Source organism: Onychostoma macrolepis, chromosome 05 (genome assembly GCF_012432095.1).
Source record: "Onychostoma macrolepis isolate SWU-2019 chromosome 05, ASM1243209v1, whole genome shotgun sequence".
Classification (NCBI taxonomy): Eukaryota; Metazoa; Chordata; class Actinopteri; order Cypriniformes; family Cyprinidae; genus Onychostoma; species Onychostoma macrolepis.
In genome coordinates, this window is record NC_081159.1 from 39,590,608 (window position 1) to 39,618,534 (window position 27,927).

At 34.8% G+C, this 27,927-nt stretch overlaps 2 protein-coding genes across 2 annotated transcripts; one reads left to right on the top strand and one right to left on the bottom strand.

The window, feature by feature from the left end:
- Nucleotides 1-583: 583 nt before the first annotated feature.
- On the bottom strand, nucleotides 584-6,340 carry hscb (HscB mitochondrial iron-sulfur cluster cochaperone). Its single transcript, XM_058776549.1, has 6 exons — nucleotides 5,963-6,340; nucleotides 5,564-5,660; nucleotides 3,529-3,618; nucleotides 1,212-1,356; nucleotides 955-1,002; nucleotides 584-824 (listed from the first exon to the last, which is right to left on the bottom strand). Exons 1-6 carry the CDS (start codon nucleotides 6,289-6,291, stop codon nucleotides 730-732), a joined length of 804 nt encoding a protein of 267 aa, XP_058632532.1. The 5' UTR covers nucleotides 6,292-6,340; the 3' UTR covers nucleotides 584-729.
- Nucleotides 6,341-6,892: 552 nt separating this feature from the next.
- Nucleotides 6,893-16,779, top strand: chek2 (checkpoint kinase 2). Its single transcript, XM_058776282.1, has 15 exons — nucleotides 6,893-7,038; nucleotides 8,234-8,523; nucleotides 9,743-9,867; nucleotides 10,137-10,269; nucleotides 10,456-10,546; nucleotides 10,723-10,819; nucleotides 12,271-12,324; nucleotides 12,400-12,464; nucleotides 12,737-12,836; nucleotides 13,794-13,880; nucleotides 14,061-14,224; nucleotides 15,825-15,940; nucleotides 16,069-16,154; nucleotides 16,290-16,343; nucleotides 16,562-16,779. Exons 2-15 carry the CDS (start codon nucleotides 8,259-8,261, stop codon nucleotides 16,619-16,621), a joined length of 1,497 nt encoding a protein of 498 aa, XP_058632265.1. The 5' UTR covers nucleotides 6,893-7,038; nucleotides 8,234-8,258; the 3' UTR covers nucleotides 16,622-16,779.
- Nucleotides 16,780-27,927: the final 11,148 nt, after the last annotated feature.

Sequence of the window (27,927 nt, forward strand, 5' to 3'; positions counted from 1 at the left end):
AAATAGTAATAAAATAATGGAATATAAATATTACATGACAAAATTAAACTAAACAAACTTAACTATATTAAATATTATATTTTTGCTAATTGAAATAAAGCTGAAATAAACTAAAATATTATATAAAAATACTTACGCTGAATCACCATACCTTTATAACTGAAAATCAAATGAAACTGAACTAAAACTATAATTGAGAAAAAATAAATGAATTAAACCTAAACAGTAAAATAAATAAATAAAATTAATTAAAAACTAAAACAGAAAATATTAAAATTAATTCGAAATATTAAATATAAAAAATAAGTCATGCATCTTGGTCGAAATGTGTGCTGTTACTCATGTAAGAGCTTAGTTTTTGACTTGAACACAACTAAAACATGCAACAAAAAAAATCCCTTTAAATTAGATTGCAGGATACACCAGAGTCATACAGTATCAAGAGCGTAATACTTTGTGCTCTTTTGAATTAGTCCAGAAAGAAATTACCCAAAAACCCTAACAATGCCATAGCAACCAATGACAACACTGTAGCATCACAGAGGTGAGTTTTGCACATGTAAGCATTGCTTTTGACAAAAGATTAAAATAATGTACTTTATTTAGATACCAACCATAATCCAACAAATATACACTATTAACAATAAATACAACTACAAAAACTTCAGAGAACAAGCGTGAATCTTTCACTGAGCAGGATTACAATTGCAAATTGTTTACAATTTTCCCTCAGCAACCCTCTGTAATTCTGTCTTTTACCTTCTCTTCTATATTTGTGAAGTACTTCATTTGGGCCAGGAGCTCTTTGGCGGTAAGCAGATCCCCTGTGAAAAGAGACTTGTGAGGCAAACACAAAAAAAGCTATTTTCCACTCGTATGTGCGTGCAACCGGCCTTGGCGCTGAATTTCTGTCAAATTTGGGAGGTCGTGAGGAGGAGAAAGAGAGAAAAATACCTGTGTTCAGAGATGAATTCATCCGTTCAGTCAAGTCTTTCAGTTTCTCTGGTGAAAGGAAGTAAAATACAGTATATGAACAGCACGAATAAGTCGCACAACCTTAGCAGACTTAGCAGTGAAAACATAAAACCTCAGGACCTTGAACTTTCTGATGGAATGAATCTGGGGCCGCAAACGGTCACATAAATAAGTGGGCGCAGAGAAATATTTCAACAATCACTTCCGGTTGGAGCTTTTCTTTCAGGCCTACACACCTCGCACAGACCGCCCGATAGCGCTGACCTCGTCTTGGCTCCGCGTCTCTGCGAGGTTCTCGTTGATCTCCAGGATCTCTCGGAGAAACGCGGGGTCCGCCGCGGCGTCCGTACCTTCCTCCAGCAAAACCCCTCGCAGCTCCAGCTGCAGCAGAACATGCAGGTTACGCAGGGTAAAGCACTACTAAAACAGAATTACAGCCTCTGGCAGCAGTTATAACAGACTACACTGTAACATTCAGTAGTCATAGATCGGTTAAAGTGCCTGTTTTTCAGTTAGCGCCCACTGATAAACTCAACCTATTTTTCTAAACATGTCAAAGTGTAAAAATACAGAACACGGCAACAGCTGATATATAAAGTGGTGCAAAATCTATTTGGGCTCTTAAAAAGTTCTGGGTCACACTTTATATCAGGTGGCCTTAATTACTATGTACTTACATCAAAAAATAAGTACAATGTACTTATTGTGTTCATATTGCATTGCAAAACACTTCTGCTGATATAAATGTAATTACAGAAATTAATTACAGATGTAATTACATAAAGGTATTATTAACAATATAAGTACAATGTAAGAACATTTATGTACACAATAAGTGCATTGTACCAAATGATTAATTTAAATGTAAGTACATAGTAGTTAAGGCCACCTAATATAAAGTGGAATCAAGTTCTGAATATTACTGTATTTAATTCTGGATTGCTAAATTATTTGCATTGCAGGAGCTCACTTCATTTTTTTCCACGTAATTTTGCTGAATGCATTTTAATAATCTGGTATGAATGTGAATTTTAGCGATGTATGTTTTCTTCAAGTGCAAACATGAGTAACTAGAGGTGTAGAGAATCACAGTAACTATATTCACTGCTTGTCAAAAGTTTAAAATAATTCAATCTTTTTTAGTAAGTGTTATTGAAAGAAGTCTCTTATACTAACCATGGCTGCATTTATTTGATCTATGATTTGATTTGAAAAATACTAATCATGTGAAATATTATTACAATTAAAAAAAAAAAAACTGTTTTCTATTTTAATATATTTAAAATGTAATTTATTTCTGCGATGCAGCGCTGAATTTTCAGCATCATTACTCCAGTTTTCAGTGTTACATGTTCCTTCAGAAATCACTCTAATATACTCATTTGGTCCTTATTATTGCAATTTTTTTTATTATTCTCAAGGTTGAAAACAGTTTTGCTGCTAATACTTTTGCAGAGACTGTGATGCACTACCATTCAAAAGTTTGGGGTAAGACATACTTTAAAAAATAAATAAAAATATAAAAAACAAACTAACAATAAAAAAAAAAAAAAATTTAGCAGGGATGCATTAAATTAGACAGTAAATACCTTTATAATGTTACAAAAGATTTCTATTTTAAATAAATTTACTACTTTGAGGAATGTCTTTTTTACTGTTTTGTACCATAAAGTATATGGTAATTCACAGATTTTACTTGCTAAAAGCATAAATTTGACAATATTTCACAGTAAAATTACATTTAATGCATGTTAAGCCTTTTGCAAATCAAATTTTAACTGTATATGGTAAGTTAACTTACAATCTAAAAAAAGCTGGGTTAAAAACAACCCAGCCCTTGGTGTTTTGACCCAGCCTTTTGGGTAGTTTTATTTAACTCTATTGTTCAAAAAATTACTATATGGCTGTCTTAAAATGAACCCAAAATCAGACACATAATTACTAGAGGCATCAGCAATAATCAAAAGATGAACATTTATTATTAAGCAATTTAAAAAATAATATTATTTAATTATTATTTATTCAACTTATTAATAATTGTTCATTTTGGGTTCATTTTAAGCAAGAAATATAGCAATTTTTAAGCAATAGTTGAAGTAAATAACACTACCCAACCGCTGGGTCAAAACAACCCAATTGGTGGGTTTGTCCATATTTCACCCAGCATTTTTTAGATTGCAAGTTAACTTACCATAACCAGTTCAAATTTGATTTGTAAAAGTTTTAACACATGTAGTGTTAATGTAGTTGAAAAGGTTTTTACTTCATTTTTCGTTAAAGAATGTTTCTCTGATTTTTTTTTTCCCCCTGACATTTTGTCTTGTTTTATTATTTAAAAACATCTTTTTTGAAATGTTCTACTTGAATGCGTTGGTGCTTCTTTCTTTAAAAGTAGGCCTACATGGAACTACATTTGATATTCTGCCTGATATATAATGCACATACTGTGTATTAAATTTTAGTGTGGCTTATGTGCCCAAAGTTTTCTGGGGTCACTGTATACAACCTTCAGCTGCCATATGCACAACAAATATTTACCAAACAAATAATTACCATGTAGACGGCCCGACTCAGAGGTTTCTGCAGCGTTCTGTAGGCTTTGTTCACCAGTGCTGATTGTTCTTCTGAATATTCCTGCTCTTTCTGTAAATAGGATCAGACCACAAAGTCATTCCAAATTAAAGTCATTCTTCTTGCGGGCTACAAAAACAATTTCAACAGCCCCTAAAGGCACAAATCGCACAAAGCTCCAAAATATAAAGCAACCTGAAGAATACTGTGATTGTGTTTTTATGAAAGTGTTATTCAAAAAGAGTCTTACTCTGCCCAAGTTTTCGAACTTTTCCAAACGTTATATAATTACGTGCTATCGTCACATTTATTTTAAGATATCATGACATCTTCTTTGTTTGTGGTAAGGATTTCCTCTTGGGAATGAGCAGAATTGTCAAAAAAAACGAAACCCTAGCAATGCTGATAATTGTGCCGGGGTTTTTTTCCCCTGAAGGATCTGGCTGTGTGGGTGGACGCAGAGGGTCTGAGCTGTGATGGGATTCGTCAGGTGGAATAAGAGGTGAGAAAGCAAAGAAATGACTTGCAGAGGAGAAACATTTTCAGCTGTCAGAGTTGCCAAAGCCTAGAGAATCAACATCTGGCTTGCTGTTGCTGTCAGGAAACCCAGTTGGTCTCGCAAAACATGAACCAATCACCAAAGAACTGTCTGCTGCATTATAGGAACGATGATAAGCTGCATACCTTTTACCTGAGCATCTAAATAGATTTGGACAAGGGATACTAAGAGTGTGCTAGTATAAAGTTTGATATACAATGCAAAGGAAAGGGGTTAAAAGGTGAATCTTAAAAAAAAAGAAAAGAAAGTCAAGAATATGCAACACTGAGTCACATATCACAACAAAATTAAAGAGAAAAAAAATATTATAAATATTACAATAAAAATAAATAGAATATTGTTCTAGAACCATTAAGATTTTCAATTCCCATTACAACAAATCAAAAAAATGAATATATATTGTAGAAATTGCAAAAGTTATTTATACATGATAGTTTTATAGCAGTTAGTTTCATCACAGTGGTCATTATTAATCGTATGCTAATTTAAATAATTAAAAATGAATTTAAAAATAATGGAAATTACAAAACAGCATATGTGTGTTTTTGTGTGTGTACAATGCAGCAAAAAGAAGTAAAACATTAATATTGTGATATATAACAATTCAAAATAGCTGTTTTCTATTTTATTATATATTTTAAAATGTAATTTATATCTGTGAATGCAAAGTTTGTTTTTTGGCAGAATTTTCAATAAATATTTAATTATTATCAATGTTGAAAACAGTTGTGTTGTTTATTATTTCTGTGTAAATTGTGATACTTTTCTATCAGGGTTCAAAATTTTGTAATTTATTTGTAATTGAAATCTTATGTAGCATCATAAATATCTTTACTGAATCTTTTGATCAACTGAATGTGTCCGTTCTTTATATAAATAGTATTAACTTAAAAAAAAAAATATTACTGGTCCCAAACTTTCAAGCAGTAAAACGTACATGTGTGTGTGTGTGTGTGTGTGTGTGTGTGTGTGTGTGTGTGTTTTCATGAAATTCACCCTAGAAGACAAAAACCTTGGGTAACAAACTGACATACTTTTTATATTTATTCTTCTGTATATTGTTAGTAACTAACACTGAAGTTTGTAATACAAACTAATCAAAATATATTCTTGGAAAAAAATGTGCAAAAAGAAATATAAAACTATATTTCTTAAGAACTATATTTTCATAAGAACTAGTGCTCTTTAGCCATAATCTTTTGCTATCCCTGTAATTTACATTTTTAACTCATATTATAGGTGAAAACAAAAGTCCACCTGGTAAATCACTAATATTTGCTCATAATGAACATGGTCACCATATATTTTGCATCCCTACAGTATCTTTCAGTGCTATTATGAGATATAAAACCAAACCAATAAACTATATCTCAAATAAATGCCCGGCCACTCAACATCGGACACTGATAATATTCATGGTATAATATGGTATAAATTTTGTATAATATAGTCCATTACCGATGATTTCTGGCTGAAGTTGTCAGGATGGAGAGACCTTTGCAGCTCCAAGTATCTTTTCTGAAGTTTCTTGATGTCCAAAGAAAATTTTTGTTCACTGTGGAAAGACCAACATATTTAGTTACATATATGTTATGATTATGAACTACCTTAATTAAGTTGAAAGCTGAAAGATATATAATAAAACTGTATCTGTCTGATCATGTTACAACTACTTTATCATCTATACTGTTTAATAACAATGTTACGGCTTTTAAGTAAAGAAAGTAAGTAAGGAATACAACTTTTTGGAAGCTCAGGATCAAGAAGTCAGAAAATATTATCCGTGAATCCATAAATGATGCATTGATAACAATAACAGCGATCTCTAAACCATAACGTTACCTCCACTTAACTCACCAGTTCAAGATGTCAAAATAATTACTCTTGTCATCAGTAGGTTGGATCACATTACAGGACGAACAGAAAAATAATTCAGCAGAAGATCCGCATTTCCAACAGAGTCTGTTGATTGTAACAGTGCTGAAAGAGTTCAGAGACAAGTGTCCTTTAACTGCTTTACAGTGAGAAACACCATTAATGCCTTTCCTGTGAGAGCTGACAGCTCTTCCTGAAGCGAAACACGGAAGCAAGACGAGGTTAAGAAGTTGTCCGTTTGATATAAATTTGTTTGCATGTTTAAATCTGTGAGATGTTAACAAAAATCGGAGTTTGTATAGCGTTATCATGGTCACTCACAGTTCGAAATCTGGTTTAGCGCTCTACTTCCTGTCAGGAACATTAGAAATGTTGTCAAAATAAAAGTTTGTATTTTTAAAACACTTCAACGTATTTATTTTATTATGTATTTATTTAATTATTTTTATTGGTTTATGCTTATCCGTGAATAATGGCTGCAATTACTAGAGTGAGACAGGGTCTTTTATTGTTTGATCTCGAGGAACTTTATAACAACAAAAATATGCTTTAAATAAGTAAAATACAACATTAACCCTACGTTAACTCAAAACTGCATTTGTACTAAACAGTTCATTTCACTCCCATATTAAAATATAGTAAGAAAAAAAAAACTTTTTGTACCCTGTGTTTTACAACGGAAGTTATTGCATTTATTTTCCTGAATTTTATCTATTTGCTACACTTGTATGTGTTGTTAATTTTAACAGCAATTAACAATAAATGCTATATTGATAATTGCTGTTTGTAGTGTAATAATTATAATAATAATAATGCTTAAAATAACTAACAACATAAAAAAATTGTGTATATCTATTATATAATTAATTAACATGGAATGTTTTATAAACTACATTTTCCGCGAGCCTCTACTCTGGCTTCTGATTGGCTGAATGATGTTATGGGAAGTTCATTGATGGAAACTAGTGGCTTTTCCCGGCAGATTTGATGAGAAGCTCACGCGGCCTGATAACCCACTTCTGCAAGTTTGCTACTTTTTAAAACAGGACTTGATTAAGGTATGCAGTAGGATATGAGATTGAAAAACATGATCTGACAGATATGTGGATTTCTATCAATGATTATTTCTGATGAAAAAAAGCAACAACCCGTTTCCTCGGTCGCTAAAAGTACAGCTGTGCTTTGCACTGTATGCACGCGCTCTCACACAGTAATGCACATTTGAACCAGCAGAAGTAACCAACGTGCCTTTATCTGCAGAAAATAGGCATGTCGTATCTAATCTATTTGGTTCTTTAGTTTGTTTTCTTATCAAGTTTCATTTGATTGCATTGGTGTCGGTGGTGCATGAAATTAGTCAGACCTAAATGCCCTCAGAAACTGAACTTGGAAAGGTCACATGATGTAAAAGCAGTTAATTTTCTTTCAAAGCACATGATTTATGCACATATGCCAATTATGTGTCAGTCATTTCACCTGGAATCTAATAAGATCATATAAGAATTGTTTGCTATACTTTAAATATAAAGAAAAGTTTTTCAAGTGGATTTATAAAGAATGGGACCGTTAACCTCTTGTTCTTAATAGGCCCATGGAAAATAGATTTTTTTTAAAAGTTAATTTGTTGTACTCATATTCTCATTTTTAGTCTTCCATTCATTCATTTTATCCATTTACATTATTTTTTGATTGTAGGATCAAAATTATAGGAGCTTCAGCAAAACATTTGTTTGAAAGTTGTGTGCAAAAAAAAAAGGTTTTGTGCAAAAAGATGCAATTAAAACTTATGATGATGCATTAAAAGTCCTCTGGTAAATGGAATTAGCATAGGAAAAAATATAATATAAATATGACTCAATACTTTAAAATCCATGAAGCACTGCAAAAATTCTTGGATACAGTTTTCAAAATAGCATAGTATGTACTGTAGGCAGTGCACTTTTCTGTCATGGAAAGCCTTGAAATATGAGTAATATTTTAAAAGCATAATTCTAATCATGACAATTTCTGTAGTGAGCAGGTTTGAAACTAGGTTTGAAATTTTGCAAAAATTATAAATATATTTTTCCATGCACAAACGGCAAGAAATCACATGCAACATGTTGAAAATGTAGCATGCATACTGCTGTTTGAAACATTTATCATTATAGTGTATACTGTGCAAAATTATGTGAGCTGTAAGATGATATTCTATTTCAAGTTTTGGGCTTTATACAGCTATTGACTGTTGTTGACATTTTGATCATTTTTCAGTGTGTACCTCCAGAGTAAAAGCATCATGTCTGAGGAACCTGGACCCAGTGGTCAGTCCCAATCCCACAGTCAATCCCAGACCCAGTCCCAAACACAATCACAGCCTGGGTCCAGCTCCTCATCCGCCCCAACATCATCAAGCCAGGGCTCTTCCTCAGGCTCAGGGACTCTAAGTTCTGTGGATACAGTGCCGGTCCAGGAACTACAGTCGATTCCTGAAGACGAGGAGGAAGTCCAGTCTCAGGTGTGGGGCCGCGTCATCCCCTTGGTGCATGGATTGAGTGTGCTCAGTTAAGTGTATTATCTTCCTTGATTTAAGAAAGTGAGTAATGTGAGAGCATTATAATTAGTTCCCAAGGGTTTTTGAACAGGAGTGGTATCAATCACAAATCAAGTGGGTTGCATTTTTGACCTCTTAGGTTAATCATGTTTGAAGCAGTCAAATAAATGTTAATAATGGACTCTTCTGTGTTTGGTACAAGGTAAGTGCTATTGACAACATTTGCAATGTAATTTTGATACCACAGAATATAATTTCGGTCTTTTGAACATGGAAAGCTAGTTGGAATAGATGCTTAATGAGGGAAACTGGAGCAACAGAGAGGCTTTTGACCAAAAATCAGTTCTCACTTAAATTATTGTGTGTAATATAATTAAATAATTAAAATGTGTGGTATGCACTGAATAAAAGACTTGTGGTAAATGGAATTAGCGTAGGTAGAAAGTGTATTTGATAGCCTTTGCATGATCTGTTGCAGCTAGAATATAAAACAAAATATGAAAGTAAAACTTCTCACTGCAAAATGACCAAGTTAAGTGCTGCTGACAGCGTTGGTAACGTCGTTATGATGCCACCAAAGATCATTTCAGTGGTTTAAACATTTAAAACCAGTAACTGACAAGATACTATATGTGCAAGGTGTCCCAATAAGGACGTGACATAGCGATTCTTGATGCAAACTACACCTATCAGTAATTCAGAACCAGAAGTTTATCTGCTTAGCAAAGCATTCCCACCTTTAAAAGAGCTTAAGTGTTTTAAAATAAACTTTAGCCTCCCGTTTCTGATTATAAATACCCTTAAATGCTGGTCACATTATACGTGTATTACCCTAATAGTGGCTTTATTTGTTTGTTTTTAAGGTTAAATTTTCAATAGAGCTTGCATAAAATACGGGTTAAGAGATTATTGAGCTATAATGGTATAACAGCATGTCCAGTGTTGTTTTAGTATTACTTATTATAGCATTTATTAACATTTTGAATTAGCCTTTTTTTTTGTATTTTCAGATTTCATTTTAATTTTAGTTTTAGTAATATTATTATGTGCTTTTGTCATTTTTATTCATTTTTGTTTTAAATCTATTTAGCTTTAATTAATTTTTTTGTTGTTCAGCTTAAACTACTTTTATTTCAGTTTCAAGTTTATTTCAACTAACAAAAAGAACATTTAACAGGTTTATTTAACAATAACAGTACTCAATGTGCCTTATTTTTTATGTTTTCCAGATTGCGTTGAAAACCAGTATGTCTTTGGAAGGGATAGCGCATGCGATTACAGTTTCACCAACGACATTGTGAAACATTCAACACATTTCAGGACATACAGCAAGAAGCACTTTAAGATTTTTAGGGTAAGACCAACATTGAGTAGCTCTTTGTTTTTATCAAATAAAACATCAAATGTTTTCTTTTTGTAACTTCTTTTGTTTTTCCTTATTAAAAAAAGTTTTAATTTTAAACAGAAATAATTGAACAGAACTTTTATAGAATATCTCCATAACCTCGCTGTTGTGAGACAATTTCACTCTCTGAACACATTAATCATGGCTGACTGTGAAAAGCTCATAACTCAACACGTGGCCTGTTTTACTTTTTTCAGTTTTACTTTTACTTGTTTCAGGATGAGAATCTCGTCTACGTCGAGGACCTCAGCGGTAACGGCACATGGGTGGATGACGAGAAAATAGGAAACGGGAAGCAAAGACTTCTTAGCAATAACTCTGTTATTGCCCTTGCAGAACAAAAACATCAAGGTTAGTCATTTAGGTGACTTTTTTTCAGGAGTTTATGAAATGTAAACTACAGTTCATACAATAAATCGCCTGAAAATGATCATTGTGACATTATTTTTGCATATAAATTAAAGAATATAGTGTCCAAAAAGGATAAAAAAACTGTAGCTCTGAACTCTGATTTGATTGGTTCTTTTTTCCCCACAGTTTTTATGTTCATAGATAAGATGGGGGACAATCAACCTAACCTTCCTTTAGAGTTCAGCAAAAAATATCACATAGCACGAAAGATTGGAACGTAAGTGAACTTGATTTTCAGAAACCTTCAAAATATCATTTTGTTACTCTAAGCTTCATTATGCATTTATGGTCCTAGCAGACATTTCTTACCACACTGACAAATATTGTCGTATTTGATTATTGTGTACATTGGTTTTAGCAGTTTATTGTACCTCTGTTTGTGTTTTCCGACAGAGGTGTCTGTGGTGAAGTTAAGCTTGCCATAGAAAAGGAAACCTGTAAAAAAGTTGCTCTGAAAACTATAAACAAACACGACTTCCCATCAATAGGGGTAAGAACTCTGTGAATGTATACATTATTATAAAAATCATGCATAGTGCTGCTTATGATACACATCGTTTCATACTGTATATAATACTTTAATGCCTTATAGTCCACATTGAAGATATTTAGCAATGATATTAAAGATCAACCATTTGAGAATTGTTCCTTTTCTTTTTTTTTAAGTCTCCTATGCTCACCAAGCCTGAATTTATTTGATCAAAAGTACAGTATAAACAGTAATATTGTGAAATATTATTAAAAAAATGACTGTTTTCTATTTTGATATATTGAATTTTAATTTATTCCAAAGCATCATTACTCCAGTCTTCAATGGCACGTGATCCTTCAGAAATCAGTCTAATATGCTGATTTGCTGCTCTTGAAAACTGTTTTTTAATACTTCTGTGGAAACTGTGATGAATGTTTTTCAGGATTCTTTGATAAATAGAAAGTTCAAAAGAACATCATTTATTTGAGAGGTTTTTGGTCGTATCATAATTGTCTTTACTGAAATTTTTTGATCGATTTAATCAGTGCTTGCTGATTAATACAATTTTACACCAAACGTTTTTTGAACAGTAGTGTACATCGCACTAAAGTTGTATATACATATTTTCATATCATCCTACCGTCTGCCTGTGAGACTGCCGATATGCGATATTATCGTGCTAATTTATTTAATTATTTATTTACTTAGTTTCTTTAATGGAAAGCGTAAGGCTAAAAGTAGCCTAATGTTTTTAATACGACTGAATTTGTATTTAACATGATAACAATTTAATAGAAACATTGTAAGTTACTAATCTTAATGCTTACATTTCCTCAGTTATTCAAAAAGCAGCTACAGAAAATGAGCAAAGAACATTAGCTTTCTAGCGCGAGTATATGCACTTTAAAAAAAAAACCACTCCCATTACAATCAGTGAAGCTATCTACACTGTATGATAAATCTCTTATACTTACATCATGCGTACATGTGCCCTTTGTTGTTTATGATGAGAGAATTTGCAAGAGCTGAATTCAGTCTGAGCACTGAACAACAAAATTCTGCTGTTTCAGCGATGACTCATCTGAACACCTCTGATTGGCCACTGCATTCATAAGCTCAACATAATCGTGTGTGATTGGTTATAATGCCAACTCTGTAAAAACGCATAAGCCCCAACATTAATTAGATAGTATTACTAGCCTGATAATAATAATAATCATCAAAGGCATCAGCCAGGAGCTATATCTCTGACTATCGGCAATACACGATACTGTCGTCTATAGGCACAACCCTAATTTGAAGTTAATCATTTGTTTTTGCTGTTATACTAAAGATCTATATGGCTGTTTACAATTTAGAAAATGTTGGTGTTGTGTGAGAACTATTTCATGAGAATTTCTGTTAGCTGATGTTTATCCGTTAAAAAAAATACTTGATTCATCTTAAAATGTTCTGTTTGTGTTCCACAGACGGCCACACGAAATGCAGAACGTGAAATTGAAATTTTAAAGAAAATTGATCATGTAAGTCACGAATGAGTCTTTAAATGCTACTGAGCTATAGATCTATAAATCTCATGGTTTTTCTCTTCTCTGCAGCCGTGCCTGATCAAGACAGAAGATTTCTACCAGACAGAAGATTCTTACTACATTGTTTTGGAGTAGTAAGTTCCTGTGGTGTTTTGTTGGGGAATAGTTAGCAACATGAACTCACAGGCCAAATTTACTTGGGTACAGATCATTTCTTACCTGTATTTGCATTTTTAGATCCTTTAAAGAAAAGTTGCTGTGAGTTACTAGACAAGGAAACACACTTTTAAAACATTGCATATTCTTACCTGTACTACACAATTTTCTGTCTTTTTTTTTTTTTTTTTACAAATGTTTTAAACATGTTTTTTGATGAATTATTTCATTATCTCTGTGCTGTGAATAGTGTTGAAGGAGGAGAGCTGTTTGGCAGGATCAAGGCCAAGAAACAGCTGGAGGAAGAAATCGCCAAACTCTACTTTTATCAGATGCTCAGGGCTGTGGAGGTATAATGTTTGAATACATTTTAAAATGGAATTTATTCCTGTGAATAAATTCATAACTTTAGCAAAGCTGAATATTTAGCATCATTAGTCCAGTCTTCAGTGTCACATGATGCTTCAGAAACCATTATAATATGCTGATTTGAGGCTCAGGAAACATTTATTATTATCATTAATGTTGGAAAAAGTTGCGCTGGTTAATATTTTAGAGGAAATTTTATTTCAGAATTCAGTTCAAAAGTAGATAGAAAATATTTGATAAAAATATTGAAAATATTTTATTTGAAATAAAAATATTTTGACTGAATGAAAATATCTTTACTGTGACTTCTGATCAATTTAATGCATCCTTGCTGAATAAAAAATATATATATATATATATATATATATATATATATATATATAGAGAGAGAGAGAGAGAACTTTTTATTGATTTAATATGTTTTATGGGTACTAGAAAGTAGATTTTTTTTTTTTGGGATATTTTATTGTTGTTGTTGTGGCTGATAATCTATAAATGTCATTATTATAAAACTATACTATTTGGTTTTAAAAAAGAAATGCTTTAAAAACTAAAGTTTGTAGTTATAGTGTATGCTGTAATGTAATATCACAATATGATAATGATTAATCATTTTAAAAGCCGCTATTAAAAATGTCCCATTTCAAAACTATATTAATGAAGGTTTTCAAAAAATAATTCACTCATTTTTATGCCCATTAGTTGCGTGCAGAATCTCACGCCAGTGTGCTTTTAAAGGAAAAGCGCTCTTCAAGACAGAATGCATTTAGCAGATGCTTCTATCCAAAACAACTTAAATTAGAGGTGCAAAAGCAGTTTGTCACAGAACCAACCATATTCATGCCAGGTTTATTAGAAAGCTAGACTAGGAGACAAGCTATAGCAGAGGTGAAATGCAAAGAGAATTTTTCAAAAATGTTCTGTTATATTCTCTCCAGTATCTCCACAATAACGGGATCATTCATCGAGATCTCAAGCCTGAGAATGTGCTGCTGGCTTCACATGACGACATCTGTTTGATTAAGGTGTGTTTGCCTGAGAGCTTTGTAACTGACGTAGCTTTAGCCTCAGATTCTGACATCGTTCTCCTTTAATTTTCGCAGTTCCAAAGTTCAGAGATATCCTTGAAACAGGATGCACAGAAATAATCCTGAACCTGAGATAAACTGCTTTCCCCACACATGTGAATTCTCAATGCTTTGTAGATTACGGATTTTAATCAGTCCAAGATTTTGGAGGAATCCTCCCTGATGAAGACGCTCTGCGGGACGCCCACATATCTTGCCCCGGAGGTGTTCACACACGCTGCGACAGTAGGATATACAAAAGCAGTCGATTATTGGAGCTTGGGGGTCCTACTGTTCATCTGGTTAGTGGAGATTAAAGTTGAAGGAGTAAATATGAATCAGCATGATATGAAATATATATGAAATATGGGATCCAACATTAGAGTTTCTCAGGAGGAGTAGTTCACCTAAAAATTAAACGAAATGGTCATCATTTACCTTGTGTCTTTTCTAGGGTTGTGAAAATGTGGAAAATTTCCAGGAAATTTCGGAAACATTACAGTCATTTGGAATTTTTGGAAAGTTTCTGGAAATTTACCAGAAATGTTCTTCCCCTTTTGTAACACTAGTCTTTTCCGAACCCATTTGACTTTTTTCCTTCTGCGCAAAAAGTGAATTTCAGTATATGGAAAGGTTATCCTGTCCTACTCTATTAAATATGATGAAAGTGAATAAGGACAGGGGCTGTCAAGCAGAAAAAAGATGCAAAAGTATCATAAATGTAGGCAATATGACTGGTACGCTACATTCTAAACCTTTTCACATGTATTTATACAGTGCTTTACATAATGCAGATTGTTTTAATGCAGCCTCACTGAAATAAACGGTAGAGTCTAAATTAACTAGTTTTATTAAAGTCAAAAAATATTATTTAATATCATTAATTCAACCTAAATATATTCATTTGTTTCATCAAAACTACCTAATATGGTTAAATCGGGTAGAAAATGGCTCTTTAAAGTAACGATTGCAAGTTACAATTTTTTGCAGTGCAGTAATAAACCAGAAAATAACAGCTTTAATGTTGAAATTCTTCAATTATGAAACAAATGCAGCTGTAAAGAAGCTCTAAAAAGACAATAATGTCATTATTCAGCTTAACACACAGTTGTTGATTCAGTTTAGTTCATGAAGTGTGAAACTTTGTTAGACAATAGTGTCATTATTCAGCTCGGTTGGTTCAGATTTGCTTCAGTTTAGTTCATAAACTTCTGAGACAAGTTTAATTTGCTATAATAAGCTCTACAGAGGTCACTATTGAGCTTTTGTATGAGGAACAGACTGAATTATTTGTTATTCACTAACAGTCTTCATTTCCAGTGAACTCTTAATTGCTACAAATGGATCATTGATTCATTAAGTCAAACCTGAGAACCAGATCAGTCTGACTTGAATGAATGAATGATTCAGGCCAGTTTTTGTAATTGGATCAAACGATTCATTTTAAAATCGCACACTCAGAAGAACGATTCTTTCATGAATGTGAGAGTAAAATGGCTTAAATTTTGGTCTGTTTCTAATAGAAAACTTGTATAGCTTCACAAGTAGTGTGGACAATTTCATTATAATTGAATCATTACACTTCATCAAATTAGTGAATTAGTCAATACATTTTATTGGGGCAAAAGTCAGTCAGGGTTTGGAATGATCATATGCCTGCATAATGTTGTAAAAATATATATTGGTCATTGTTAATTCTGCATTAATTAATATTAACAAATGAGACCTTATTGGATTTATAGTATTCCTAAATGACTGGAAAAGTCAAAACATGTAGAAACTCTCAAAGACAATATGTACATTTTGAGCCCGTAATCAAAACTCATGCAATCTGAGCTTGTATGAACATATGAATGTGTGAGATTTTTTTTCCTAAAGCTGTGTGTGTATCTGTATTGTCAGTTTGGGTGGTTATCCTCCATTTAACACAGAGTGCTCCACCATGTCTGTGCGTGAACAGATCATTAATGGCCATTACCGTTTCATCCCATCTCAGTGGAAGAAGGTCTCAAATGAAGGTAATGTCTTTGCTCTCCTTTGACAATTGGATAGTTAAATAGCATGTGCATCATATCAGTTTATATCGTCAGAATTATTTGAACTTAAAAGCATACAGCATAAGTTATATATTCACTTTGTCTTCCAGCCAAAGATTTGATCAAGAAGCTCCTGGTTGTGGATCCTGAAAAGCGCCTGACTGTCGAAGAGGCGCTAACACATCCGTGGTTGAATGTACGTGCATTATTAGGCATTATTCAACTAGTATTGATAGTTGTCAACCTTTTAAATAGCATTTGAAATGTGATCGCTTTAAGTAAAATAATAAACAGCAGTCTGCAAATTTAAAATATTATATTTGTGTAACAGGATGACGAGATGAGAAACACTGCAGACCAGCTGATGCAGTGTGAAACATCCAAGGTACAACAACAAAAAACACGGCACGTGAGAGTGCATGCAGATTTTTATTCAGGATAAAAGTGCTAAAAAATTTTTACAATAGTTGTAATTGTTTTCTATCACAGAGTAAAAGTCTAGGAATTCAAATATTTGCTTTCAAAATGTATTACAACATTGACTAGATGCATACTAGTACATTTGTCATTAAAAACTAAATGTGATTTTAATTTTCATTACAGAAACGTAAGGCAGAAGAGGCGGAGGGTGAACCGCCATCCAAGAGGAAACCTGGGCCTTGACTTGCGCACTTTTTTTTTTGTTTGTTTGTTTCCTGGTGGCCTTTTAAAAGCTCTTTCCTGCGACCAATTCATGCTGAACGTCTAACACTGTACTGGCTTTGTAAATATATATTTCTACCATTTCCTGTGTCCAAAATAAAATCTTTTTAAATTTTCTACTCCTCTGAGTTTATTACTTTAACTCATCAAAAATCTTGTTTATTGATTTAGCAGACAATTCTAGCAACATGCAAAAATGTTTTCTTTCCACTTGGATTATGCAGGGATCGTACGGGTGCTGGAAATCCTTGAAAGTGCTTGAATTTTAATGTGGTGTTTTCGAGGTTTGAAAAGTGCTTGGATTTTGGATAAAGTGCATAAAACGTGTATGTAAACATGCAATTTACCTCAGTTGTAAAGAGCTGGAAAACCATGACACGTTAAGTATTTTAGAATGCCCCTTTTTTGAGTCCTAAAAATAAGCTGTATTTCTTCCCTCCTGAAAACTTTTTTCCTGCTGCAAAATCCCACAGGTTGACGTGGTTTTTCAGTCCCGTTTTAGTATTCTGTCTTGCTCTTGTGTCCTAGGCTATTTTTTTCCAAATTCACACACATTCTGACTTCACACTGATTTCACCTTGTTGTGCTTTTAAACTGTAGCTGGCTATGATTACAACAAAAAAGACAAATGATATTAATCAGGGATGGAAATTGTTAGAGCAGTGCTGGAGGAATGAATTTCGAGGGGGAACGTAGTTCCAGTTCAAATTTTGAATATTTTTAGGGAAATTACGAGGATTTCTATAAGCTGTGTCTCATTTAGAAGGCTGCGCCCTCCGGAGGTTGCATCATCTGTAGGATGCGTATACGAAGTGTCCTCAACCTACAATTAAACGAGACGGCCTTCGTAGGACGGGCGGAAAAGGAAACGGGAACCCAGCCAACACACCCATGTGGGGCCCATAGGGGTTGCAACTGGGTCGATAGTTGGGACCCAGCTAATTTCGCCCTCAGTTTCCATGGTGGCCCCACATGGGTTAGCCCAGATGGGCTGATGATGGGCTCCATACAGGGTTAACCAGGTAGCTCCCATTTGGTGCCTACATGGGTTAATGACGGACCCATGCTTCAGTCTGTTGTGCTGCTGTGAGGTTTGTGTTTGTAGCTCCGTGTACCTTCGCTTTTTATTGAATCTCTACTTTACTTTCAATCCCTTTTGTCTAAAGTGATAATATATAACTTAATTCCCACCATATTTCTGGTGTTATCTTTCAAACTAATCTAACTAATTTGATCGTTCTCCTTTAAAAACCGCGAGTGCAGCTTGTTAGCCCGTTAGCTTGTCACTCGTGGTTCCATTTGCATTTCTATTCGCGCCTATTATTATTTTATTTTTTCCTCGCTCCGTTTTTCATGAGCTCATCAAACAACAGTGGTAAGTGGTAAGTTAAGTTGGTATCATTCATCAATCACGGTGAGTAATGGCTTCTTCTCCTGCTATTGTTGTTTGCACTGTTTGCCACATGTATAGTTTATCTGTCTCTGTCAGCAGCGAGGATTCACATGTGATAAATGCAGGGAAATAGTTAGGCTGACAGAGAAGGTTTTAGAACTAGAGACACGCATCCAAACTTTAGTTGAGGATAGTAAGAATGTGAGGGCTGTAGATACTGCTTTGGATGCGACTAGCTCAAGGAGTCCTGTACATTGTTCGGTTTCGGTTGAGCCCGTGCAGCAGGGCAACTGGGTGACAGTGAGGCGGCATAGTCGCGGGTCAAAACACCACTCTTCCGTTCGATCAGAACATCAAACAGGTTCTCCCACTCGGTGACGCACCCACCGAGAAACCTGATGAAAGTGCTCTAGTTATTGGCGATTCTATTATGCGGAACGTGAAAATAGAGACACCAGCCACCATAGTCCATTGTTTACCAGGAGCCAGAGCGCCTGACATCTTGGCAAATTTAAAAGTGCTGACTAATGCTAAACGTAAATTCAGTAAGATTGTTATCCACGTCGGCGCTAATGATGTTCGACCGCCAGTCGGAGATCACCAAAAATAATGTTAAAGAGGTGTGTGAACTTGCAAGTACGATGTCAGACACTGTAATATGCTCTGGTCCGCTCCTGCTTACCGTGGTGATGAGATTCATAGCAGACTGTCGCCACTTAATGGCTGGATGTCTAAGTGGTGCCCGCAAAATAACATAGGCTTTATAGACAATTGGAAGAATTTTTGGGGCAGACCTGACCTGTTGAAAAGAGATGGTGTTCATCCCTCCTGGGGTGGTGCCGCTCTTCTCTCTAGAAATATGGCACATAGTCTTAGAGTTTGTACTTGACTAACTGGAGCCCAGGTCAGGAAGCAGACAGACTGGCTAAACCGATCGTCTGCTAGCCGCCTCACGCCACCAAAGTCAGTTAACTCTCAGCACATAGAAACTTTTTCACCTAGATATCACACTATAGAGACTGTGTCTGTTCCCGAACTAGAAAATACAGAAAACATCCAAACCAAAGTAATAGTAACAATTTAATTGATGTTCAACAAATAAAAACGATATAATACAGATAAACACATGATAAAGCTTGGCTTATTAAATATTAGATCCCTTTCTTCAAAAGCACTTTTTGTAAATGATATGTTCACTGACCATAAACTAGATGTGCTTTGTCTGACAGAAACCTGGCTAAAACAAGATGATTACATTACTTTAAACGAGTCTACACCCCAAGATTACTGTTACAAACATGAACCGCGTCCAAAAGGTAAAGGGGAGGTGTTGCTACAATTTATAGAAATATTTTCAGTATCTCTCAGAGGTTGGGTTTCAAGTATAATTCGTTCAAGTAATGGTGCTTCATATAACGTTATCCAAAGAAACAAGTGTTAATGATAAATCCCTGTGATGTTTGTACTGGCTACTGTATACAGGCCACCAGGGCACCATACAGACTTTATTAAAGAATTTTCTGATCTTCTATCGAGTTAGTGCTGACTGCAGATAAAGTCCTAATCGTTGGTGATTTTAATATCCATGTTGATAATGACAGAGATTCGTTGGGATCAGCATTTATAGACATTCTAAACTCAATTGGTGTTAAACAACACGTGTCAGGACCTACTCATTGTCGAAATCATACTCTAGATTTAATACTGTCACATGGAATTGATGTCAGTGGCGTTGAAATTTTGCAGCAGAGCGATGATATCTCAGATCATTATCTAGTCTCCTGTATATTCCATATAGCTAAAGCTGTAAAGCCAACTTCTTGTTACAAATATGGTAGAACCATTACCTCTACCACAAAAGACTGCTTTATAAATAATCTTCCTGACTTATCTCAGTTCCTCAGCATATCCAATAGCTCAGAACAACTTGATGATGTAACAGGAACTATGGACTCTCTCTTTTCTAGCACTTTAGATGCGGTTGCTCCTTTACGCTTAAGGAAGATTAAGGATAAGAGTCCAACACCGTGGTATAATGAGCACACTCGCCCTAAAGAGAGCAGCCCGGAAAATGGAGCGCAGCTGGAGGAAAACTAAATTAGAGGTATTTCGTTTAGCTTGGCGGAAAGTACCCTATCCTACAGAAAAGCATTAAAACTGCTAGATCTGATTACTTTTCGTCTCTTCTAGAAGAAAACAAACATAACCCCGATATTTATTCAATACAGTAACTAAATTAACGAAAAATCAAGCATCAACAGGTGTTGGCATTTCCCAAGAGCATAGCAGTAATGACTTTATGAACTACTTCACTTCCAAGATCGATACTATCAGAGATAAAATTGTATCCTGCAGCCGTCAACTACAGTATCGCATCAGATAGCGCACTATAGACCCCTGAGGAACAATTCCACTCATTCTCTACTGTGGAGAGGAAGAATTGTATAAACTTGTTAAATCATCTAAACCAACAACATGTATGTTAGACCCGATTCCATCTAAACTACTAAAAGAGCTGCTTCCAGAAGTCATAGATCCTCTTTTGGCTATTATTAATTCATCATTGTCATTAGGATATGTCCCCAAAACCTTCAAATTGGCTGTTATTAAGCCTCTCATTAAAAACCACAACTTGACCCCAAAGATCTAGTTAATTACAGACCGATCTCAAATCTCCCTTTTCTGTCAAAGATACTAGAAAAGGTAGTATCCTCACAATTATATTCCTTCCTAGAGAAAAATGATATCTGTGAGGAATTCCAGTCAGGATTTAGATCGTATCATAGTACTGAGACTGCTCTCATTAGAGTTACAAATGACCTGCTTCTATCATCTGATCGTGGTTGTATCTCTTTATTAGTTCTACTGGATCTTAGCGCTGCGTTCGACACTATCGACCACGACATTCTTTTGAATAGACTACAAAACTTTGTTGGCATTAGTGGAAGTGCCTTAGCATGGTTCAAATCGTACTTATCTGACCGCCATCAGTTCGTAGCAGTGAATGAAGAGGTATCATATCGATCACAAGTGCAGTATGGAGTACCTCAAGGCTCAGTACTAGGGCCGTTACTTTTCACGCTCTATATGTTACCCTTGGGAGATATTATCAGGAGACATGGTGTTAGCTTTCACTGTTATGCTGATGATACTCAGCTCTATATTTCTTCGCGCCCGGTGAAACACACCAAATTGAGAAACTAACGGAATGCATAGTCGATATAAAAACTGGATGACGAGTAATTTTTACTGCTAAATTCTGAAAAAACAGAGGTGTTAATTATCGGACCTAAAACCCCACATGTAACCTAGAACATTATCTAACACTTGACGGCTGCTCTGTCAATTCTTCTTCATCAGTCAGGAACCTAGGTGTGCTGTTCGATAGCAATCTGTCATTTGAAAGCCATGTTTCTAGCATCTGTAAAACTGCATTTTTCATCTCAAAAGCATATCTAAATTGCGACCAATGCTCTCAACGTCAAATGCAGAAATGTTAATTCATGCGTTTATGACCTCAAGGTTAGACTATTGTAATGCTTTATTGGGTGGTTGTTCTGCACGCTTGATCAACAAACTACAGTTGGTCCAAAATGCAGCAGCTAGAGTCCTTACTAGAACCAGGAAATATGACCATATTAGCCCGGTTCTGTCAACACTGCACTGGCTCCCTATCAAGCATCGGATAGATTTTAAAATCTTGTTAATTACTTATAAAGCCCTGAATGGTTTAGCTCCTCAGTACTTGAGCGAGCTCTTATCGCATTATAGTCCTCCACGTCCGCTGCGTTCTCAAAACTCTGGCCGTTTGATAATACCTAGAATATCAAAATCGACTGCGGGCGGCAGATCCTTTTCCTATTTAGCACCCAAACTCTGGAACAGTCTACCTAACACTGTTCGGGAGGCAGACACACTCTGTCAGTTTAAATCTAGATTAAAGACCCATCTCTTTAGCCTGGCTTACACATAACACATTAATACGCTTCTATTATTCAAATCCGTTAAAGGATTGTTAGGCTGCATTAATTAGATCAACCGGAACCGGGAACACTCCCCATAACACACGATGTACTCGTTACATCGTAAGTTGAATGGCATCTGCGCTAATGTTTGTCTGTTTTTTCCTAGTCTGTTTCTCGGTCCGTGTCCGATCAGATGGTGGGTCGGCGCCGGAGGTGACGTCTGCGGCCCTGATCGTCGGCGGAGACCAGGACGCCCGGATGACCCCAGAGATATATCCCCAGATATATCAACCAAAAATAACAAAATAACTAAAATATAATAAAATACCTAACTACATAATACTACTATTGTTAGAAATTGCAACAAAATTAAAATAGAAATAGAAACTTTTGAACTGCGGGTTTCATCTGGTCAGAGGAGAACTGGCCCCCGACTGAGCCTGGTTTCTCCCAAGGTTTTTCTCCATTATGTCTCAGAGGAGTTTTGGTTCCTTGCCGCTGTCGCCTCTGGCTTGCTCAGTTGGGGACACTTAATTTCTAGCGATTATCGCCGATTTGATTGCACAGATACTATTTAAACTAAACTGAGCTAGACAATGACATCTCTGAATTCAATAATGAAATGCCTTTAACTGAAAATTGAGTGTTTAATCTTATCATTATACATTACTGACACTCTATCCTCCAATTTGATACTGTTAAGTGCTTTGACACAATCTGTATTGTAAAAGCGCTATATAAATAAAGGTGACTTGACTTGACTTGACCCATCTAGGTGTTAGCCACATGGGCTAATACATTTGTCTGCTTGGGTTACCTTATTTTACAGTAATCCCTTAAACACAAACATTACATTAAATCCACTAAAATGCTAAAGGTATTCAATAAACAGAAACCAGTAGTTCATGCTTTTAAGCAAAGTTTATTTGGAATAATTTAAACATGACTATCATAACTTTATAAAACACAAGTATCTAAAAAAAGTTAATTTTAAGCTCCTGAAAAACTATTTCTTGTAAAAACTTCTAAACTTTTATTCTGAATACTTTAAGCAAGGTTTTGTTGGAATAATTTAAACATGACCATTACAACTTGTATATTTACAATTTTATAAAACATAAGTATCTTAAAAGTTAAAGTGAAGCTCCTGACAAACATTATTTGGCATAGCTTGTATCGTTTGTATAATGCATATCTGAAAACTCTAAAATACATTTCACAAACAAACCAACAGTGCAGCTCCTCACTCCTCTGTCCTCGCTCTCCCAACGACCCTTTGAAAAGACAATTATTAATCAACCACTGTGCCACTTCTTTTTCAGTTAAAACAGATTATTCTTGTCTTTTTAAAGATTGTATTTCCATTTAAAAATCAAGAATTTAAGACTTACCCATCTTGCTCTCCACTATGTGACCTCGCAGAACGGTTTCCTCCCGTCACTGATTAGCCACTTTGACGCTGACTTTTCTGCCTCTTAACTGCTTATTTGGTTTGTAAGAGAATTTTTTTTCAAGCTTCCTGTAAAACACAAAGAGCAAAGTTAGATTAAATTCCATATTTAAGCCCTTGCAATAAATAAGCAGTCGTCTCCATTTTTAAATTTTTTCAGGAAATACAATAATAGTATCGGATATAATATTCTATCATAAACAAATGATTTCTGTGTAAACAAGGGCACAGGGTAACATTTAAAGGCATAGTTCACACAAATTAAATGTCTCATTTAATCACAAATGTCAAAATCTGTCCATTTGAAATTTTCTTTTAAACAATTATCATTTTTATCAGGCAAATATAGATCCTTTTCATTGCCATTACAGTGAAATAACTGAACATAAACATATGAGCCTGATAAAAATGATTTTAGAAGAAAATTTCATACGGTTTTTGCATTCTTATTTTAGTATCACTTCACTTGTATTAGTGTACACTCTAAAAAAAATACAACCCAGTGCTGGGTAAATATTGGACAGAACATATGCTGGGTTGTTTTCAACCAACAGTTGGGTTAAATGTTTAACCCAACCTTCTGGGCAGTAACCCAACTGTACAGGAATGTATAACATCAGGGTTTTACATACTTTAGTTCAAACCTAGTTAAACCTTTATATATTTCCTTATTCCCTTCCCTTTTCCTTCTTTTCTTTTCCCTTTCTTTCCCCTTTTCCCTTCTTTACTTCCTCTTTATTACTTTCCTTTTAAATTATAACCTACCTATATTTTCTTATCTAATCCTGTATTTCTTAGAAAAAGAAATAGAGCCTTACAACAATCCCTGATTTTCTCATACCTTCCTAAAATCCCTTCCAAATTCCATCCACGTTTTCATCCATACATCTTGTCACGTAAAATGATCCTCTCTGCACTATATTTATTACACCACAAAATGACATGCTCAACATTTTCTGGTACATTACAACCATCACATTTATCAGAAACACATTTTGTCATTAAATACAAAGTTGACTTTAATCCAGTGTGTCCAAGTCTTAACCTTGCAAGAACCACTTCCTCTTTTCTACACTTCCCTTTATATGTTTTCACCGTGATTGATTTTTGTATGTTATAATAGTGTCTCCCTTTTTTATCTGTGTCCCACTTCTTCTGCCACAAATCCCTCACAGCCTTTTTGATTAATGATTTGGCCTCACCTTTTCCAAATGGAACTTTCATAATTTCATTCTCATTTCATTTCAACGCTCTCTTTGCAATCTCATCTGCCTTCTCATTGCCCTCTACACCAACATGAGCAGGAACCCAACAAAACTGTACATTAGTTCCAACTCTTTGTATTCTAAACATTATTGTAAATATTTCCAGCGATAAATCATCTCTAGGTGTTTCTTTGGAGTTCAAGCTACTAAGAGCTGCAGCAGAGTCTGACCAAATTACAGCTCTCTCAGGCCTTACCTCTTCTATCCATTGTAATCCTAGGATTATGGCAACAATTTCAGCTGTGAATACAGATACTCCATCAGTAATTCTTTTGCTTATTTCAACATTAAACTGTGGCATATATACTCCTGCTCCTACATGCTCACTCCCTGAGTTTTTTGATCAGTCAGTAAAAATGTTCATGTAATTATAATAATTCATTTTCACATAATTATGAACCATATATCCAATATTTCCTCATTCCTTCCAGCCCATACTCTCCTCTGTTCTATAAAATGAAAATTTACCTTAGGCACTGGGAATATCCGTGGAGGAACATTACCCCATACAGTGTTTGGTCCATACTCTACCCTGTTCTTCGATATAATGGTAACTCGTTAGCTTCCTCCAGCAACGCATTGGTAGGCATTGTTTTAACTGCACCAATACTGATTCTTAATGCTCTGAACTGAATTTTGTCAAGTTTTTCCAAAATACTTTTGGCTCCTGCTTCATACCATACACCCATAATCTAGGCACGACCTTATTAAGGCCCTATAAATATCCATTAGTGATAATTTGTCTGCTCCCCATTCATACCCAGTAACTGACCTCATTAGGTTTATTACCTTTTTACATTTTGTTTCAATCTGATTAATATGATTCCTCCATATACATTTCTCATCAAACTATATCCCTAAGTATTTGAACTTTGTTACCCTTTCCATACCGTATAATTTAAGCTGTACTTTATCTGTCTTTTTCCTTCTAGTAAAACGCATGTAGCATGTCTTTTCTATTGACATTTTAAATCCCCATTCATATGGCCATCTTTCAATATTCAATATAGCACTCTGTATACTATTAGTCACGTTTAATATGTTTCACCCTTTTCCATATAGCCCCATCATCTGCGTAAAGTGATGCTCCAATGTCTTTACCAACATTCATAAAAATATAATTTATCATAATATTAAGCAGGATCGGGCTGATAACACTACCTTGAGGAATACCATTTAAAATATTAAAAACTTCTGAAAAAGCATCTCCAATTTTAACACGGAATGTCCGATTATTTAAGAATTCCAAAACTCAATTGTAAAGTCTTCCGCCAATACCCATTCTCTGCATTTTAATGATTAAACCTTCTCTCCACATAGAATCATACGCTTTCTCAATATCAAAAAATACTATATTCATAACCTCTTTCATACTGATTGCTTTTTCTGCTTCATTGCTAACTTTCACTAGGGCATCTGTCGTAGATCTTCCTTTACGAAATCCACTTTGACATGGGCTTAACAATTCTCTTTCTTATGTCAGTCTATGAACAATAATCTTTTCCATCCATTTACATAGATGAGAAGTTAGCGCAATTAGTCTGTAGTTTCCTGCACTGGTTAGGTCTTTACCAGGCTTACCAAAAGGTAATATCAGAGTACTTTTCCAGCTATCAGGTATTACCCCTTCTCTCCATATCTTATTAAACAGATGTAATACGCTTTCCAATGCTTCATCTGGTAGTTGTCTAAACATCATAATTGGTCTTCTCCTGGGGTCGTGTATCCACTTCCCTCTAAGGCCAATTTCATCTCATATAATGTTAATTCCATGTCAAGAGCTGAGCCATCACAGTCTTTTTTCTTTGTTACATCAGAATTATCTCTTAAAATTTCATATTTTCGCTGTTTGTGCATTTCATCCAAATTACTTCCACTATGCACACTTGCAAACTTTTTGCCTAGTAGGTCAGCTTTCTCCTTATTTGTAATTGCCATATACTCTCCATCTCTCAGTACTGGGATATTAACCGATTTCCTTTTCCCACTCATCTTTTTAATCATTGGATGCAGTGCGTGCCGCGTGGGGGATGGGAAATGCTGAATGAAATCTCGTGGGATCCACCCTGCATGCAGATCGAGGCAGGGCTGCATCTCGCGGTAGTTTGATGTCGTGGGGAATGGGATCTCACGAGAAAGTTGTCGGCACAATTAAAGTGGCTGCATTTTTTTTTTTTTTTTTTTGCTAAATGTCAGTGGAAAATTGGGTGGAAATGCATGAGTGTTGGCTGTAAAAAAAAAAAAAAAAAAGCAGGGGAATTTTTAGATTTTGAATAAATTAAGTAATCCAAGTGTCAAAACAACAACAAAAATAATTTTAAAGACACATATGTACACTATATATCCATGTAATCACCCTATATGGGATTAATTATGATTGCAGTTGTATATTTGTGACCCTGGACCACAAAACCAGTCATAAGGGTCAATTTTTAAAAACTGAGATTCATACATCATCTGAACGCTACATAAATAAACTTTCCATTGATATAAGAGTGCGTTATTTTTTTCACACATTTTCGAATGGATAGTCTGAAATAAATTCAAATAATTTGTCTCTTCTGTTCACCAAGCCTGCGTTAATTTGATCCAAAGTACAGCAAAAGCAGTAATGTGTTAATATTTAAAATAACTGTTTTCTATTTTAATATATTTTAAAATGTAATTTATTCCTGTGATCAAAGCTAAATTTTCAGCAAAACATTAAAAATCTTACTGTTCAAAAACTTTTGACTGGTAGAGTATAGGCAACTTACATTTTTCTCTTATTTCTAGCTTTTAATTGGCTAAGAAATCAGACACACTGCTGGACAATAACCAATAATAATGATTTGTTTATATACTACATACACTTTTCATCACATAATAAGGCAGAATAGTTTCTATACTGTAACTATGGCAATTAGCTCTGCATTGTTCATATACTTTATTTATTACCTGGAGATGACTTGGAAAAACACAATAAACCATGTATTGTCTCAATCGTATGTTTAATGTCTTCATGTTTCCAAACTGTTTCCATACAGCGATACCTTTTGTCCATATTAGGAATTCCCTGGTACAACTTTCTGCCCTCCGGCTTCGAGTATGAATGAAACATACACTGCATGTAGTGTTCAGCGCTCCGTGTTCCCCCGCGTGATCTACGCCCATGCTCTCTGACTCCTTTGATGAAGCTCACTCTGTTGTCTATC

Excerpts from the sequence above, each read along its gene's own strand:
- chek2 (XM_058776282.1), top strand. The coding sequence starts at position 8,259 with ATGTCTGAGGAACCTGGACCCAGTGGTCAGTCCCAATCCCACAGTCAA. Across the intron at positions 13,881-14,060 it reads ACGACATCTGTTTGATTAAG|ATTACGGATTTTAATCAGTC; the intron begins GTGTGTTTGCCT and ends AATGCTTTGTAG. Across the intron at positions 15,941-16,068 it reads GAAGAAGGTCTCAAATGAAG|CCAAAGATTTGATCAAGAAG; the intron begins GTAATGTCTTTG and ends TTTGTCTTCCAG.
- hscb (XM_058776549.1), bottom strand. The coding sequence starts at position 6,291 with ATGATAACGCTATACAAACTCCGATTTTTGTTAACATCTCACAGATTT. Across the intron at positions 1,357-3,528 it reads TGAGTCGGGCCGTCTACATG|CTGGAGCTGCGAGGGGTTTT; the intron begins GTAATTATTTGT and ends GTTCTGCTGCAG. Across the intron at positions 1,003-1,211 it reads TATCGGGCGGTCTGTGCGAG|AGAAACTGAAAGACTTGACT; the intron begins GTGTGTAGGCCT and ends TCCTTTCACCAG.